General features: G+C 21.1%; 2 protein-coding genes across 2 annotated transcripts; both read left to right on the forward strand.

Annotated features, from left to right (window-relative positions):
- Nucleotides 1-129: 129 nt before the first annotated feature.
- LOC127283706 (BTB/POZ domain-containing protein 9) lies at nucleotides 130-10,958 on the forward strand. Its single transcript, XM_051308729.1, has 10 exons — nucleotides 130-320; nucleotides 733-1,075; nucleotides 3,702-3,854; nucleotides 4,217-4,406; nucleotides 4,725-4,980; nucleotides 5,464-5,596; nucleotides 7,578-7,846; nucleotides 8,124-8,252; nucleotides 9,040-9,229; nucleotides 10,282-10,958. Exons 2-10 carry the CDS (start codon nucleotides 761-763, stop codon nucleotides 10,486-10,488), a joined length of 1,842 nt encoding a protein of 613 aa, XP_051164686.1. The 5' UTR covers nucleotides 130-320; nucleotides 733-760; the 3' UTR covers nucleotides 10,489-10,958.
- Nucleotides 10,959-12,520: 1,562 nt separating this feature from the next.
- LOC127283707 (zinc finger CCCH domain-containing protein 15 homolog) lies at nucleotides 12,521-19,389 on the forward strand. Its single transcript, XM_051308730.1, has 7 exons — nucleotides 12,521-12,737; nucleotides 12,886-13,093; nucleotides 15,945-16,183; nucleotides 16,350-16,553; nucleotides 17,117-17,291; nucleotides 17,378-17,572; nucleotides 18,996-19,389. The coding sequence occupies exons 1-7, from the start codon at nucleotides 12,669-12,671 to the stop codon at nucleotides 19,106-19,108; spliced, it is 1,203 nt and encodes a 400-aa protein (XP_051164687.1). The 5' UTR covers nucleotides 12,521-12,668; the 3' UTR covers nucleotides 19,109-19,389.
- The last annotated feature ends 10 nt before the right edge of the window (nucleotides 19,390-19,399 follow it).

Here is a 19,399-nt window from a genome sequence, read left to right on the forward strand (position 1 = left end):
TCATATTTTATTGTTTTAATTAGTTTTTTTTTAATTTAGATAATTTTTTTTTTTCATTTTTTCCCGCTAATTTAGTAGAGCGCACGCCATCAAACGACAAGTGAATGAAACATAAGGGTTGGTAACATTGTTTTTTTCATCATAATAATCTTCGATCATAATGTCCGCGTCGTGAAAATTACAAGTGTTTTGCAACGCAGTAAAAAAATAAACAAAATAATTATACTGTGTTCTTATTAACGAGTTGATAATTTGGTAAACTTTTTATTTTTTTTTATTCTATTGTCGTGATGAATTGACACCTGAAGCTGGTTCAAAATGTAAGTAAAAATCCAAGGTTAAAAAATTGACAGTAGTTATATAGAACGTCAAAAATTGTTATAATACCAATTACGTATTTTTTGTGAAAGGTCATGTTTGCCCTTGATGTGGAATTTTGTTTACGTTTAAATAAATTCTTATCTTTCGTAATCATTTTGGATTTACTGAATTATTGCATACGGTGTTATGACAAATGCAATTGCATGTCAATCGCGTGTAAAGGATTTGAAGTTCATGTTTATAATATATGGTTGTTTTTTTTTTTTTTTAATCATTAAATAACTATATCTTTAGATTAAAATTTACATATAACTTATGATCTATTTTAATAATTAGAAGTGAACTACAATTATTACATATATTTAAAAGAAAGTGAAAAAACAATTGTTTTTTTTATTTTCGATTATATAGCTCACCACACAAGAAGGTTTCTGTAAACATGAGCTCTCATCATCATTTAAAAACATCAACCGGAGAAGTTGAGCATATTAATCATCTTTCTGAGGATATTGGAGCTCTTTATATGTCTGACGACTATTCCGACGTGACTTTATTAGTTGCCGGACAACGATTTACAGCTCACAAAGTTATTTTGGCAGCTAGAAGTCAATATTTTCGAGCATTATTGTTCGGTGGTTTACGTGAATCGACACAGCAAGAAATTGAACTCAAAGGCACAACTTTGCAGGCATTTAAAGGTCTTTTGAAATATATTTACACCGGTCATATGTCATTGGCCAACCAACGAGAAGAGGTAAAATATAAAATTTTATTTTTTTTTTCATGCATTTTTTTTTAGAAATTTTTCAAATTTATTTACAATTTATTATATTTCATTAATTTAATATGAATTTATATTATTAATTTTAATTTAAATTAAAAAAAAAAAACATTTTTAATATATTTTTGAATATATTTTTTTAAATATTAGCCTACTTAAATTCAGGCCTCATTATACTTTTTCGACTTTTTCCGATTTTTTTTTTTTTTTTTTAAATCAATGTCAAAAGTTGAAGTATAAATTTTTGTGTTCATTTTATGAAAAATTTGAAAGTATATAAAGAAGAAAAAACAATAAATTATAAAAAAGAAGCAAAAATAAGGAAAATATAAATAAACTAATAAAATAAAGAAATAAAGAAAATAATAAAAAATAAAGTAATAAACTAAATAATAAAAATGATTTTAAACTAAAATAAAAACATAATTAAACTACCGTCAACCGAGATAATTATCGAAAGCTCAATTTTTTTTTATTTAAAAAAAAATTTTTTATAGTTAATTGTTTCAATATTTGGTTCTTATTTTAAATAATAATTTAATACTTGGCCTACAAAGTAAATGAAATGTTTTAATTTTTATTATCACTATAGCAACGAGAAAAAAATTGTCAAACTTTAAAAAAGTAAAAAGGTTATTTAAAAAATGTGCAGTCCTCGGATTATACGACTTTTTTTCAAAAATAAAGAAAAATACGAAAAATATTTCAATTATTTAACAAATTTTTAACTAAAATTCTTCACTAAATTAATTATTTTTAATAAATTTAATGAAATTATTTACAAATTTAATTATCTTAAACTATTTTTCAATTAAAATTTTTTATAAATTTTAATAATTGTTGATAATTAAAAAAAAATTAGCAAATAAAATTACCAAAAAAAATGTTAATTCGAAATCACTTAAAATTTAATTATTTGCAAAAATTTCAATTATTTTTAATAATTTTTATAATATTCTTCGAAAATCCAATTATCTAAAAGCATTTTTCAATTAAAAACTTTTAGAATTCAATTTTTTTTTATGTGATTTCTAATAAGTTCTTCATCAACAGAAATCACTAAAAATTTCTCTATTTATATTTATTGTCTGTTTAACAAAATCTTTTGAAATTCAATTAATTTTAAAAATTTCAATTTAAAAGCTTCTAAAATTTAATTATTTCTATTATTTTCCATCTGAAATTTTTTGAAATTTAATAATTTAAATTATATCTCTCTTGAAATTTCATTATTTTTAATGATTTTTATAATATTCTTGGAAAATTCAATTATCTGAAAGCATTTTTTCTATTAAAAACTTTTCAAATTATTGTATTTTTGTCTACAATTTCTAATAAATTTTTTAGTGAAATCATCAAAAATTTTAAATTAAAAATCAATTGAAGTTGAATTAATTTCAAAATTCAAAATTATAAATCTTTGAAAATTCAATTACTTTTAAAAAATGTTATCTAAAATTATTTGATAAATTATTTTTAATTCTTTATTGAAGATTTATTTATTTATTTATTTCAAACATAAACGATAATAATTTAATTATTGTCTGAAAATTAACAAAAAATTTTGAAATTTAATTATTTCTAAAAATTTCAACTTTAACTTTTCCAAAATTATTATTTAAAAATCTGTAAAACTTGATTAAATATTGCCTGAAATTTTGTTGACCATCAAAACTAAAAACTTTGATAAAATTTTAAATTCGAATAAATTGCTTAAATCAAATTTGAAAAAATTATAATAAAATTTTGAAAATTTGTCTTAGAATTAGTTCGATTTTAAAATATTCGAAATAAATTTTCTTTATAATATTCATTATAGAATTATTCTCATTACAGAATTAATAAAATGAATTTAATATCTAATAACATTAGTTATTTAAAGTAAAATATTCATTAACCAATTAAATTTTGTTAAATTAAAAAAAAATCGATTTTTTTGACTTTTTTTGATATATGAATCGACTAAAACGACTTTTTTTGTGCCTTAATGTCGATCCGAGGCCTGTAAATTATTTTGTGATTATTTAAATTGAATTTAATAATGACAATTTAAGTTTAATTAAATGACTTTAAAAAAAAACTTTAGAAAATACCTAAAATTTATTTATTTTTACAAACAAAACATTCTCGATCTTTTACCATGAATTCTCGTTTTTTTTTTACAATTCCTAAATTTATCGTTTTTTTTTTTAATTGCTTTTTTTATTTGTTTGAAAAATTCTGAACGTTTAAATGAACAGAAAATTTGTTTACTACTTTTTTAACTTCAAATTTTATTATAAAATATTGCTTTCTGTATTCAAAAATACATTAATTTATTGAATGTTTAATGTATTGATTTTTCATTGCAGTAATAATTTTTTTAAAAATTTATAGACCAAAAAAATAATTTGCTTCATTTGAACATTCAGAATTTCAGGCATTTAAGTTTAAAATTATTAATTTAATAATAAATAAATTTAATTAATCTAAGTTAAAAATTATAATTGATTTAAGTTTCAATTTATCCAAAATTCAATTTACTACATTTTTAAATTAATATTTAATTATTGATTAAAAAAATAAAAATGTGTAAGTTCTCGTAATTTGTGTTTTACAGGTGATTCTCGATATTTTGGGTTTGGCACATCAATATGGATTTTTAGAATTAGAAGTTGCAATTTCCGATTACCTCAAAGAAATTCTCAATATTAGAAATGTTTGTTTGATATTTGATGCAGCGCGTCTTTATCAATTGGAATTCTTGACAAAGGTAAATTGAAAAAAAAATTCTGTTATTTAAATTCTTGAAAATTATTTTTGTTAATTTGTCCCTTTAAACAATTAATGCTTTTTTAATATTCTTTTTGTTTATTTTAATTATAAGTTTCTTCACAATTAAAATTATTAACAATCATTAAGGAAAGGGAACAGTATTATTTAAACAATTAAATTAGATTGAAAATTTCTCTAGTAGTTTTTGAAATTTGACCTGAAATCTTAATTAGAAATTTTTTTAAAAACCCTGTATAATTATTAAAAAAAAAGTTTATCAAACTTTTATAGACAATTTGCTATATAATATATATATTTGTAATTTTTAATGACTTTTATTTATTTACTTTGTTTATAAAGGTATGTCACGAATACTTGGATAAACACGCCCTCGAAGTAATTCAGCACGAAAGCTTTTTGCAATTAAGTTTACAAGCACTTATAGAACTCATTTCCCGTGACTCTTTTTATGCTCCGGAAGTCGATGTGTTCTTGGCTGTTTACGCTTGGGTTAAAGCAAATCCTGGCATAGAAGTGAAGGAAATACTGAGTGAGTAATTAACAATAAAGATAAATTAATTATATTCAGTAATTAAAATCAAGTTATGTGTAGTTGATTTCTAAACTACATTAGACCCGTTAAAAAGTGAAGAATAATAAATAACTTTTAGTTATAAATATTTATATTTATTTCACAAAAAATAAAATTATTTATAAATGATTACAGAGTGTCCAATGGACTTTGAAATTCTTGAAAAGTCCTTGAATTTTTTTTTTTTAATTTCTGGACACTGGATTGATTTTTGTGAAATAAAAATATAAATTTAGCCTTGAATATTTATTTTAAATTGATTAAATTCTTTTTTAGATCAAGTTAGACTTTCGTTAATAGCAATTACGGACTTGTTAAATGTAGTAAGACCTACAGGTTTGGTTTCACCGGAAATGATATTAGATGCAATTGCGGAAAGTACACAAACAAAAGATACAGAATTAAATTATCGAGGATTATTAATGATCGATGAAAATGTAGCACAAGCGAAACATGGAGCACAAGTCTTGCAAGGAGAAATGAGATCCTTTCTTCTTGATGGTGATACACGAAATTATGACATGGAAAGGGGGTTGGTTTTCTAAAAATTATTTTTCAAATTCATTATTTCTACTTTTAAAAAAGAATCGTCAGTCAATACCAAATAGTTCAGCATCTCTCTAAATTTGAATTAGCGAGAATTCATTCACTATTTTCAATTAATGAAAATTACTAATTTTTTACTAAAACTTTAATTAAAAAAAATATCACAAAATTAAATAGTAAATATTTTATTAAAAAATTAGTGAAAATTTCTAATAATTTTAAATAGTAAACAAACTCTCATTAATTCAAATTTAGAGAGTTATTATTTTTGTATTTTTAAATAAAGAAAAAATAATAAATTTTCAGTAATAAAAAACTTTAAAAATTTTAATTTTAATGATTCTAAAATATGGAATTTTACTAACATTTATTACGATTGTTTAGCCGATTCTTTTTGAATAATTTTTTTTTTTTTTGTGAATTACAAATTATATTCTTGTGAAAATTAATTTTGATAAATTGTTTTTAGATATACAAGGCATTCCATAACAGATTTACAAGATCATGGAATACTTATTAAATTGGGCACTCAATGTATAATCAATCACATAAAAATGTTGTTATGGGACAGAGATGTGCGGTCTTATTCATATTACATAGAGGTAAGATAGTTCTTTAATTATATAATAATAAAATGCTTGGTATGTCCTTCTGTCCTAACTTGAAGTTGGTCTTTTATGATTTCACGTGTTTCTTGAATAGTAATCTTATAACGTGTCAAATTTGTGTCAAATTAAACTTGAAAATTTTAGAAATAATTAAATTTCAAAAGATATTGTTAATTTTCAAACAATAATAAAATTTTACAGAACTAAAAATAATTTATCAAAAAATTTTTTGGAAAACATTTTTTAAATTTAATTGAATTTTCAAAAGATTTAAAATTGAGATTTTAGAAATTAATTGAACTTCAAGTGATTTTAATTAAAATTTTATATGATTTCACTAAAAAATTTATTAGAAATTACAGACAAAATACAATAATTTGATAATCATTTTTTAATTGAGAAATGGTTTCAGATAGTTGAATTTGAAATTTCGGAAAATAATTAAATTTCAATTAAAATTTTGGATAATAATTCATTTTTAGTTGATTTTTTATTGAAAATTTTGATAATTAATTTTGAATTGAAATTTTAGAAAATAATTAAATTTTATTTGATTTTAAATTTAGAAAATAATTGAATTTTAGTTGATTTTGAATTGAAAATTTTGAAAATAATTGAATTTTCTTTGATTTTGAATTGAAATTTTGGGAAATAATTGAATTTTAATTGAAATTTTGAATAATAATTTAATTTAAGTTCATTTTTTATTGAAAATTTGGATAATTAATTTTGAATAGAAATTTTAGAAAATAATTGTAGAATTTTATTTTATTTTAAATTGAAAACTAGGAAAATAATTGAATTTTAAAAGATTTTGAATTAAAAATTTGGAAAGTAATTGAATTTTCTTTGATTTTGAATTAAAATTTTGGGAAATAATTGAATTTTAGTTAATTTTGGAATTGAAATTTTGGAAAATAATTAAATAATTGAATTTTTGTTAATTTTCAATAGAAAAATTTGGAAAATATTTGAATTTTAGTTGATTTTAAATTAAGATTTCGGATAATAATTGAATTTTATGTGATTTTAAATTAAAAATTTGGAAAATAATTGAATGTTAAAAGATTTTGAATTAAAAATTTGGAAAATAATTGAATTGTCTTGGATTTTGAATTGAAATTTTGGGAAAATAATTAAATTTCAATTACAATTTTAAATAATAATTCAATTTTAGTTGATTTTTGATAATTAATTTTCAAATGAAATTTTAGAAAATAATTTTATTTTATTTGAATTTAAATTGAAAATTTGGAAAATAAGTGAATTTTAGTTGATTTTGAATGGAAAATTTTGGGTAATAATTGAATTTCATTTGATTTTAAATTGAAAATTTAGAAAATAATTGAATTTTAAAAGACTTTGAATTTAAAATTTAATAATTTAATAATTAATAATCTGAGGCCTATAAACATATAATTTTTATTTTTATCATTTAATATGGAATAATATTCTAATAAATTTAAATAATTATTGATAATATTAATTTTTAATTTCTCTATAACAAATAATGAAACAGTCAATTTGGCGCGCTTGCGCGCATTTAATATTGCTAGTTGTTCAATAAATTTTCAATAAATAAAAACAATTTTTAAAACAAAATTTTAATCTGAAAATCGCAAAAAAATGTAGCTAATCATAACTTTGATAATATAACTTAATAATGATTAATTATAAAAATAGCGCTCAAATTTTTTTACCAGATATTCAATCGAATGAATGAAAGTTCATGTAAAATAAAAATTCAGCGTTTTATCAATTCTGTCAAATTAATGTAAATTCGAATAAATAAAAATTCGACTAGAAAAGAATTATTTCTGTAAAATTTTAAAAAATTTCCAATTTTTATAGAAATTTCAAGTTTTCTTTTTTTTTTGAAATTATGTGTTTTTGAATTTACTCAAAAAAAAAAGAGTTGAATTATTTTTTTTTCTAAACGAAACAAATATGTAGTTGAGAAAATTTTTGATTTCAGATTTCAATGGATCAAAAAAGTTGGGTTAGAGTAATCGATCATACACAATATTATTGCAGAAGTTGGCAATATTTATATTTTGAGCCGCGAGTCGCACTTTATATTCGTATCGTTGGAACTAACAACACGGTTAATAAAGTTTTTCATGTTGTTAGTTTTGAGGCGTTTTATACAAATCATTTAGAAAAACTTTGTAAAGGTTTTATCGTGCCAACATTAAATGTCGCTACGACAGAAAGAAGCGCTTGTGTTACCGAAGGTGTTAGCAGGTAAATATTTAAATATTCACAAATTTTATATATTTAATGAGAAACGATAAAAAAATAAAATAAAAATTTATGGATCAGTCCATTGACTTTTGTCTAAAAGCTGTTGGGGGTTAAATTTTTAAAAAATCTAGTTTTAAAATATTTTAAATTTAAACATTTTCTTAGTTAATTAATCATAATATTAAATTAAATAATATAATTAAATTTATAATATATTAAAGTAAATTTAACTTCAATTCAATTTGAATGTAATTTTTTGATTTAATTTTAATATTAGAGCCCGCAATGCTTTGCTGGATGGTGACATGTTAAATTACGATTGGGACAGTGGTTACACGTGTCATCAATTAAATTCTGGTTTAATTCAAATTCAACTTGGTCAACCTTATATGCTTGATTCCATGAGGTAAGAAGATGAATTAATTATTGAATTTTATAGTTGGAAATAATAATTTTTATTTTACATAAATAATGTTAAAAATTATTTTCTCGATTTTTATAGGAGGATTGCGAAGAATGGAATAAAGAAAAAAAAAACTTTTTTTTTTCATTGTGTTTTTTTTTCTATTTTATTCTTTTCAATAAACAAATCATTTCGAGGTTGACGAAAATAATTAACAAAAAATTATTATAAGAAAAAAGAGATTTTTTATTATAAATTATAATTCGTACTAAAAATCAAGAAAACAACTTTCAATATTTATTTCATTTGAATTTTTCACATTTAAGGGGTTACATGAGTCAAAAAGGCCAAAAAAAAATGTATGTTCTTCTTATCATTTTTTTTTTCATATAATAAATAAATTATTTTATTTGATCACTTAGTTACCTTAACGTACACTATAAAATAAGTAAGTTATAAAATGTTTGTTAATAAATATTAGAAATTAAGCCAATGGCAACAGGTTCTTTGATACCCCTTTCAAAAACAGTGATTTTGCGGTAGTCACGATATCTAATGACTGCTTCATCAAAAATAAAAAAAAAAACAAAATATTTTCTATTAGTAGATGAGTATAGTTCGTGATTAAACGAAGAGTTTTTAAAAAAATTTAAATTTGAATTTTTGGGAAAATATTCTTGAAATGTTATACTATCAAATTAAAAAAGGAAAAGAAACATCGATTTTTTTTTTGACCCATGTAACCCTTTAATAAGTTTTTGAGTATATTTTATAGCATTTTTTTTTTTAGATTACTTTTATGGGATTGTGACGATCGATCCTATTCATATTATGTCGAAGTTTCTGGTGATGCAAAAAATTGGGAAGTTATTTGGGATAAAACACGAGAAGCTTGTCAATCATGGCAGACGATAAGATTCCGTCCAGCGCGACCTGTTGTCTTTATAAATATTGTGGGAACACGAAACACAGCGAATGAGGTAATTTTTTTTTTCTTTTCATTATTTATTTCAATTATTCTTTTGAGATAGAATTTATTTTGTTCTTTTAAATTCAGAGTGTCTACCGAAACTTGAAAATCGAGAAAACGACATGAATTTAGTTACTTTTTTCGACTTATTTTACTAAGAAGTGACTTTTTTTTTGACTTTTCTGTACTTTTTTTTAACAAAATTAAAAAAAAAATACGTGTTTTTTATTATACAATACAGATCTTTTTTTATTTCAATTATTTACCATATTTTTAACTAAAATTATTCTCTAAAATTAATTATTTTTAATAATTTGAAAGAAATTCTCTATATAAATTCAATTATCTTAAACTATTTTCGATTAAATTATTTTTAAAAAAGGTTATCTAAAATTATTTGATAAATTATTTTCAATTCTGTAAAATTTTACAAAATCTTTTGAAATTCTTCCAAAATTCAATTATGATTTTTAATAATTTTTATATTTCTTTAAAAATTCAATTGTTTAAAAAAGCTTCAACTTAATTATTTTCCGACATTTTTTTTTTTTTTTTTTTTTTACTATTAAAACTAAAAATTATGCAAAAATTTTAAATTCAAATTATTTGCGTAAATCAGACTTTAAAAATTTGTCCTACTTAATTAAAATTTTGAAAATTTATCTTAGTTCGGTTTTGAAATAATATAAATTTTCCTTATAATATTCTTGTAGAATTATTCTTATTAAGGAATGAAAAAATAAATTAAATAATATTCAATAACATTAGATATTTAAAGTAAAATATTTATTAACTAATTAAATTTTATTAAATTAAAATATCAATCTTTTCGATTTTTTTTGCGTCTTAAAGTCGATCCGAGGCCTGAGTAGATTACACAAGTAACAATTTCTGTTAACTTTTATTAATAGTTGAATTTCTAAAATATTAAAAAAAAAGATTTTTAATTTTCTTTTACGCTTATTATTATTTTGACGATAAAAAAAATTTTTTTTAATATTTTAAGTCTTCTTGTAAAACGATATTTCTCTTCAGAGTAATAATTCTTGATTTTTATTATAGGTATTTCATTGTGTTCATTTTGAATGTCCTGCACAAACAGAAGATGAAAAAAATGTCAAATCACCAGGACGACGAGGTAAACAATTACCATCGGGAGTTGAAGTGAATTCTTCAATGCCCACGGAAACTGCAACAGAGGCTGTAAATATTGACCACGAGGAAAAAGATTTAATGGATGAGGCGGCACTTGCTGTCATTGTACCTTAATTTAAATAATCGACAATTTCTAAATTCTAAGCAGCAACGTTAAGACTGTTAAGTAATAACGTTTGTATACGATATTTGCCTTTTTTTTGCTCCATACACACGTTAAATATCGTTAATTTATAATTTTGCACATCGAGGTTAAAAAGTCTCTCAATTTATGAAAATACGATTTAAAAAAAAAAAAAAAATGCCTACAAGAAAAAGCAAAACGGGTATCAAAGATTAGTGCCATTGTATAATCGTTTTTATTTTTAACGAAAAATTATTTCGTTTGTTGAAATGTTGTTACTTAAATATTTTTTATTTTTTTGCCACTTAATTTTTTTTTTTTGTAAATCTTTTATGTAATATACATAGATCTATTTAAAACTGCTTATTTAAAAAAAAAAAATTGTTAATATAAACGTTAAATTATGCGTAATTTGTATATTATTACTACTATTATTAATAATATTATTTTTATTTATTTATTTTTTTTGTCGAAAATGATTAAATTAAAAATTCTTATTTGAGGAATCGTGGAATTGAAATATTAATGAAAAAAAAGAACCGCTTAGCTTTGCTACTTTTTCAAAAAAGGGATTGAATTCTTTTTCTTAATTGAATGTCAATCTAAATATATATATATATATTTATTGACTTGGGTTAAAATTGAAGGAACTGAAGAATGACATAAAATATTATTGATGATAACTTATATAGAATTTTAAATTTCACAATTTTATATATAAATAAAATATACAATTATTAATAATCGTTAATAATTAATATAGTAATTATTAACAATTGTTCATAATCGTTAATATTAATTATTAATTATTAATTATTAATAGTTATTAATAGATTTTCATATTAAAAAAAAAAAAAAATTCTATTTATTAATTTCGTAAAATATATATATTTATCATCAAATCTAAATGTATATGAAAAATGTTATTAGGTTCTTGTGAATAATATACACAATAGATTTTCTGTGATAAATTTTTGAAAATTACATAATCCTCATATATATATGTATATATATGTGTGTGTGTTAAACAAAAAGATGTAAAAAAAGCAGAAAACAAATTTTTTTAGTAATGTGTTTTTAATTAAATATTCACAAACATCGACTTGTGGGACCGAAGAAAGTTTTTCTGATATTAAAAAAAACAAAAAAAAAAAAAGACTTGATGAGCTTAAAAGCAATTTTATTGTATTTTGTAGCTCTTGTCCATTTTTTCTTGTTCCTCGATATTAATAACCGAAGTTCAACGCTTTAAATTTGATATTATAATATATGGTAAAGGAAAAATTTTATGTAGAAAAGTTTATTATTTATTTCGATAAAATTTTGATGAAAAGCGAGTATATTTCCTATTTCGTCTCCCTTAGGTTTAGATAGAATGTTTATTTTTCTAGTCTCATATATATATATAATATATGTAGAATATACAATATTGTAGTTGTGTGGTAAATAATATTGTTAAACAAAATTAATAAACAGTCTTGATGTCTCGTACAAAACAAATTTATTGTTTCATTTATTAACAGTATCAAAAGAAAAATTAGTCCAATTCGATATTTTCGAATTTTTAAATAAACAAAAAAGGAATTTAAATTTTTTAATTTATTCAGTGTAAATTTAATTTTTAACATTCTAAATAATTAAAATTTAAATAAAAATTAGGGAGAAATTTTTCAAAATAAATAAATTTTTGAAAATTTTTTTAAAACATTTTTATCAATTTGAATTATTCATAGAAATTATGTTTGCAAAAAAATGGATTTGGATTTTTGCAAAAATGCTCCTCTCAATTTGAAGCGATTTGAATAACATAACCTAAATTTTTTGACTTTCTTATGATCAAAAACAAAAATTTTACTTCTTTTTTAGTAATAAAATTTGAGAATAAAAATTTTTTGCATAGTAGAAAAAAATAATACGAGAGTTTTATTTTAAAGACTAAAATAAACATTTTTGAATTTTCGCTCTTTTACTATGTCACGCATGCGTATTGAGAAAGCATTTAAAGTGCCTTTCTGCGCAACTGCGGGTGTTGGCGGAGCGGAGGACTCTGCATGCAGAGGAAATTTGTAAAGATATGTTGACTCTGATTCGTAATGTTAAAAATCTGGAATCAATTCATAAATAAAATATAGTTTATCATTAACTAAATAGAAAGAAATTATTCGGCATAATGCCGCCTAAAAAAGCCGCGGCTCCGAGTAAAAAAGTGGAGCAAAAGAAAAAGGAGAAGGTTATTGAGGTGAGTTTATTATATATATATAAAAGACAAAATATAAATGTTAACCAACAAATTTTATCATCTTAGCCACATGTTCTATTTTTGATTTACATCAATATTTCTGAAAAGAAAATTAATTTTAACATTTGTAAATTTTTTTTTATAATAGGATAAAACTTTTGGTATTAAAAATAAGAAAGGAGCAAAACAACAAAAATTTATACAACAAGTAGAAAAACAAGTAAAATCCGGGGGTATTCATCCTCGAAAGGTAGATGATCCAAATGCTAAAAAATTAGAAAAGGAAAAAAAATTGCAGGAACAGAAGGAGTTAGCATTGTTATTTAAACCAATTCAAACTCAAAAAGTTGAAAAAGGTAATTATTTCAACACCATTTTTATATTTTGTTATTAAAAAAAAAAAAAAAAATACCAGAATTTTGTTACTATACAGAATTTTTCAAACGGATCACCTAAAATTAACAAATTTAATTTTTAATGTTAAATTGTCTTTTTTTTACTCTTACTGAAATCAAAATAAGTTTCTGAAAATATTAGACAAAAGAAAAAAAATTTATGTTAAAATTATAAACAATTGAAATTTTTAGTTTTAATTTTAAGAGACGGAAATTTTATGCTTGAGCATAAATGCATAAATAAATTGGCGCTAAATTTTGATTAAAACATTTTTTTTTTAAATAATTAAACTTTAGACAATTAGCAGTCAATTTTTTTTACAGCAATAAAATTTCAAACGCTTTTTCACTTGAAAATTGAAATACTTAAATGTATGAAAAACTTTATACAAATTTCTAAAAAAAAAAAAAAAATTAATTCCGATTTTTAAAAATGATTTGATATTTCAAAGAGATGCAATTCAAATTTCTAATATCAATTAATTTAAGTAAATATGTAGGTACAATAGAACATTTTTTAAAAAATATAAATTAATTCTCTGTGAATTAAAACTAATGTTTAAAAAACAATATTTTTAGTATATATACATATAATTTGTTAAAATCAGTAAATTTTCATGGAAATTGATTTCAAATTTTTGAAAATGATAAAATTTACAAAGAATTTTAGTTAAAATGATTTATAAATAATATAATTATTTAGATTTAATATAAATAATTTAATTTTGAAATAGTTACAATTGAAAGTTTTGACATTAGTTTAAATGATTTTAAATTCAAAATTTCAAAAGTAATTCAATTTTTTGAAGAATTTATTTCGAATTACTTTATTTTATTTTATTTAAATATCTACAGACCTTAGATTATTCGACTTTTTTTTCGAAAATTTCGACTTATTTAAATAATATGCGACTTTTTTTTCCTTTTTTTTAACAAAAATTTTAAACAAAATACCTTTTTTTTTTCTTTTTTCTTTTAGTATACAATGCAAATCTTCTTTTTTTTCAATTATTTAACAAATTTTTAAACAAAAATTTTTCTCTAAATTCATTATTTTTTAATAATTTCAATGAAATTCATCACAAAATTCAATTATCTTAAAATATTTATCAATTAAAATTTTTATGAAATTCAACAATTGTTTACAATTTAAAAAAAAAATTAAATAAAATTACCAAAAATTTCAATTTAAAACCTTTTAAAATTTAATTATTTTTAAAAACTTACCATCTAAAACTTTTTGCAATTTAATAATTTCAATTATAACTCTTTCGTAATTCAATTAATTTTAATGATTTTTATAATATTCTTAAAAAATCCAATTAAAAAATTTTTAAGTTTAATTTTTGTCTTTAATTTTTAATAAATTCTTCAACAGAAATCACCAAAAAATTCCAAATCAAAATCTCTTAAATTAAATTATTTTCAAAAATTTTAATTTAAACCTTCTAAAATTAAATTATTTTTAAAAATTTCAATTGTAACTCTTCCAAAATTTAATGATTTTTATAATATTCTTCAAAAAATTCTATTATTTGAAAGCATTTTTCAATTAAAACCTTTTAAAGTTCAATTTTTTTCGGTAATTTCTAATAAATTTTTCATCAACAGAAATCACCAAAAAATTTCAATTCAAGTGATTTCAAAAATCTGAATTCTAAATCTTTGAAAATTCAATTACTTTGTCAAAAATTTTTTTTTTTTTTTTAGAAATTTGTTTTATTTAATTAAAATTTAAAAAATTTACGTCTTTGATTCTGAAATATTCGAATTAAATTTTTTTTGATAATATTCCTATAGAATTATTCTTATTAAGAAATTAATAAAATGTATTTAATATCTAATAAAATTAATTATTGAAAGTAAAATACTTATCAACTAAACTTAAATTTAATTAAAATAAAAAAATCGACTTTTTCGACTTTTTTCGGAATGTAAATCGACTAAAACGACTTTTTTTGCGCCTTAAAGTCAATCCGAGGGCTGTATCTTAAAAATTATGATCTTTTGATATAACAAAATTCAGATATAAAATATTATTAGTTATTACTTTAAAGGTGAACCTTGACGAAAATTATTGCTAATTTTGAAAACTTTGAAAAGGCCTTGTTTTTTTTTGCAAAAGTTGCTGAATTCCCTGTTTTCTTTTTCTGAATAAATTTAATGATAGTTGAAATATTAGTCACAAATTTTCGTTTCACTAACTTAATAATTAATATTATTTATTGAAAACAATGATCGATTAGCATTCAAATTCATATATAAATAACTTTTTTTCTAATTGATTGTCATTTTTTTCCACAACGGTTTTATACTCAGAAATATATGCGGAATATAAAACAATTTTTAAATTTTACATAGGGCATGAACAAATTTTTTTTATTATAACTAAACTAAACACGAGAATTTATAATAATTCCGAGAATTTTATAATTCTAAGACGAGAAAATCATATTTTTTGTTTTTAAATTTGTCAACTGAATCTCGAGAAATATTATTTTTTTATTTAAGACAGCTAAAGATTTCAATTATTTATAACTTTAACAAAAAATTTGTTTTTAGTTTTAGTTTCTTTTTTAGTTTTTAGTAAATTAATTACATTTTGAAAATGTTACGTGATCTGTTTGTGAAATTCTGACTCTTATATAAATTTCCGGCTTTTATAATCTATTATACAAAACGATTGACTTGAGAATTGATATTTAAATTTCTTTTTTTAAGAAATGAATAAAAATATAAGAATATTTTTATATTAATATAAAAATTCTTTTAATTTAGAAGGGAATTCAAAATTATTTACTTTTTTTTTTAGGAATCGATCCAAAATCTGTGGTATGTGCATTTTTCAAACAAGGACAATGTACAAAAGGAGACAAATGCAAGTTTTCACACGATTTAACGATAGAAAGAAAGGCAGAAAAGCGTTCGCTTTATTGCGATATGCGAGATGAAGATAAAGAAACTGATACCATGGACAATTGGGATGTAGATAAATTAAAAGAAGTTGTTGAAAAAAAACACGGAGGTGGAAATCGTCCTACAACCGATATTGTAAGAGATTTGGAATTTTTTTTTTTTTATTTACAAATATTTTAGTTTATCTATTCATACAATAATAATTAATAATAATAATATAATTATATGAATTTATCATTTCGTGTTATTTAAATTAATTAATAATAAAATAAATAGTTGACATGATAATGATTTGTTTTAGATTTGTAAACATTTCTTGGAAGCTGTTGAAAAATCGAAATACGGTTGGTTTTGGGAATGTCCTGCAGGTCAGAAATGTATTTACAGACATGCGTTGCCACCTGGATTTGTTCTTAAAAAGAATAAAAAGAAGGAAGACAAAAAGGATGAGATATCGTTGGAAGATCTTATTGAAAGAGAGAGAGCCAATTTAGGACCAAATCAGGTTTGTTTCAATATCACGATCATTATTGTATGTATATAAATTATTATTAGTTTTTTAAAACACATGGAGAAAACCTGGAATTTTCTTGGATTTTTATTTTGATTTATGTAAATTGGTTTTTTATTCAAATTCCTCTAACTTTATTTTATACTCTAATTTTTTTGTTTACATAATCAAATTTATTTTTAAACGAATGTTTATTAACAAAAATTTGCAATTTGACCAAATTTAAATTTAACAAAATTTATACGTTTAATTAACATAAATTTTTCATTTTAATCTAATTTTTTAATACAGAATTTTCATTTGATTTTAATTTTATTTAACTAAATTCGCTAATTTTGTAATTGAAAAGTTACACAGGAAAATTAAAATTATTCAAGAGAAAAGGAAAAATTTTGTTTAATTCCAGAGTTTTTCATGATTTTTAGTATTTATTTATTATTTATTTTTACTATCTTCTATTTCTTTTTTCCACGATTTTGTAAAATCTGTGAATACAAATGTTTCGATTTTATTATTTTTCTTGAAGGTGATAAGGCATTTTTTTTTTAATTTTACAGACAAGAATAACATTAGAAAGCTTCTTGGCATGGAAAAAACGTAAACTAAAGGAAAAGAAAGATCAAGCAATTAAGGATGAGGAGAAGAAACGTAGCGATTACAAAGCTGGTCGTCAAGTTGGTATTTCCGGAAGGGAAATGTTTTTCTTCAATCCAGATCTTGCTACTGGAGATGGTAAATTAAAAAAAAATTGATATTATAGTTGAAATTGTGAAAAATTTATTTATTTATTTTTTAATGTCATTTTTTATTAACAACAGGAATGGAAGACGGAGATGAGGCATTTGACAATTATGCTCTCGATGAAGATGAAGATTCTGATGGTTTGGAATACAAGGAGCTGGACTTTGATAAACTTACATTCGAAGCTAGTGAAATTGATACCGCGGGTATTACAATTGCTAAGGAAGATCGATTGAAGAGTGACAATGTTCCTGAAAGAAATGAAGAATCAGGTGAGTTTATTATAAAAGATATTCTCCGTGTAGCGCACAATTTCATGTCCCTCGTGTTTTTTTTAAAGAAATCAGTTACCAGGTTATGGCCGGATATGCATGGTGCAATACCTTCATAGTGCCAACGTTAAACCAAATACTACTAAGAAATCAGTTGCTCATATAGTAATAAATCTAATGTAAAAAATTATTAGTTCCTTGAAAACCTGGAAAAATCATTGAATTTTATTTTTACCTGAAAAATCAGGAAAAGTTCTTGAATTTTTCATTGGGTATAAAATTTACATCATTCAAAACTGAATTATTAAATGAATATTAACTAGAATTCTTCGCAAAATTAATTATATTTAATAATTTTAATCAAGTTGTTTAAAAATTCTATTATTTAAAATATTTTTCAAATGAAAGTTTTTATTATTGTCTAAATTTTATTTTAAAAAATTCAATTAAAATTTATAAAAGTTTCGATTTAAAATCTCCTGAAATTCAATTATTTCTAAAAAATTTAACTTTAAATCTTCAAAAATTTAATTATTTCTAAAATTCTTTGGAAAATTAATTATTTCTAATAAATTTAATCAACATTTTCAAAAATTTAATTTTTTAAAAACATTTTTCAATTCAAAATTCTCTAAAATAAAATTATTATTATTATCATCAAAAGCTTATAAAAAAATCTTCAGCAATTCAAATTTTAAAAATTTTTATTTAAACATCTGCAAAAATTCACTTACTTTTATAAATTTTAACTGCAGCTTTTTCAAATTTCAATTGTTTTTAAAATTTTTTTAATTTATTTATTTCACTAATACTTTAATTGGAAAATTTAATTATTTAAATCATTTTCTAAACTTCTGAATTCGAATTATTTTAATAACTCAGATTAGAGAATTAATAAAATTTATTTAATTTCTAATAATAATTGTTTGATAATAATAATAAATAAAATAAAAAAAATGTTTTTAGCAGTAATTCAAGGTACTTTTTAGAAATCAACACTTTTGAAAAGCAATTGTTTGGCAATTTTATTTTTTAATTCAAAAATTTTATTTTCTTTGTTAAAAATATAAATATTTCTTTCATGCTTTTATTATTAAATTTATTGGTTAAAAAATAGATAAAATTATTTAATTATTTATGTATGGAAAATGTAAAAGGTGGAAAGGTCATACATATGAATCGAATAAATCTATCGATTAAATTTATCGTTTAAATATTTATTAAAAAATAAGAAATTTAGAAATGAAGTTTTGAAAAATGTGATGCAAGTAAAAAGAAGTTTAATTTAAATAATAAAATCAGATTTAAGGAAAAAAAATTCCAATTGTTTGTCTATTTTTTTGAATTAATTCTAAAAAATATTTCTTTTTATTTATTTATTCAAGAATATTATTATATATTCAAACAATTTTTCTATTTACAGTGACAGTTGTGGGTGAAGGTGCTGCAGCTTTAGCAATCAATGAAAATCTCTTCACTGAGGAAGATTTGGAAGGTCTGGAGGAAGAATTGGGGGACCTGGACTTGGAGGAGTGATCCAGATGTCCCCTTTTGACTCTCCTCAAATCCCGTCCTTTCTGTTTTTTTTCTTTTTTTTTCGAAAGTCTGCTGCATTTTCAATAACTCGATTTTTTTTTTATTAATTAAATTGTAACTCTTCAATTATCACTGCGATTATGTAAATTACGCTCAATATATATATATTATATCTTTAATAAATTATTATTATCAGAAAAAATGGGATAATGAAAAAAAGGGGGAATATGTTATTAATGAATTTACAATAAATCATATTGATTTAAAATATTAACACAGAATTGCAAGTGA

Source organism: Leptopilina boulardi, unplaced genomic scaffold, assembly GCF_019393585.1.
Source record: "Leptopilina boulardi isolate dan_hultmark-lab unplaced genomic scaffold, ZJU_Lbou_2.1 LbouV2_310, whole genome shotgun sequence".
Taxonomy (NCBI): domain Eukaryota; kingdom Metazoa; phylum Arthropoda; class Insecta; order Hymenoptera; family Figitidae; genus Leptopilina; species Leptopilina boulardi.

Excerpts from the sequence above, each read along its gene's own strand:
- LOC127283707 (XM_051308730.1), top strand. The coding sequence starts at position 12,669 with ATGCCGCCTAAAAAAGCCGCGGCTCCGAGTAAAAAAGTGGAGCAAAAG. Across the intron at positions 16,554-17,116 it reads CCAATTTAGGACCAAATCAG|ACAAGAATAACATTAGAAAG; the intron begins GTTTGTTTCAAT and ends TTAATTTTACAG. Across the intron at positions 17,292-17,377 it reads AGATCTTGCTACTGGAGATG|GAATGGAAGACGGAGATGAG; the intron begins GTAAATTAAAAA and ends TATTAACAACAG.
- LOC127283706 (XM_051308729.1), top strand. The coding sequence starts at position 761 with ATGAGCTCTCATCATCATTTAAAAACATCAACCGGAGAAGTTGAGCAT. Across the intron at positions 1,076-3,701 it reads TGGCCAACCAACGAGAAGAG|GTGATTCTCGATATTTTGGG; the intron begins GTAAAATATAAA and ends TGTGTTTTACAG. Across the intron at positions 9,230-10,281 it reads CACGAAACACAGCGAATGAG|GTATTTCATTGTGTTCATTT; the intron begins GTAATTTTTTTT and ends TTTTTATTATAG.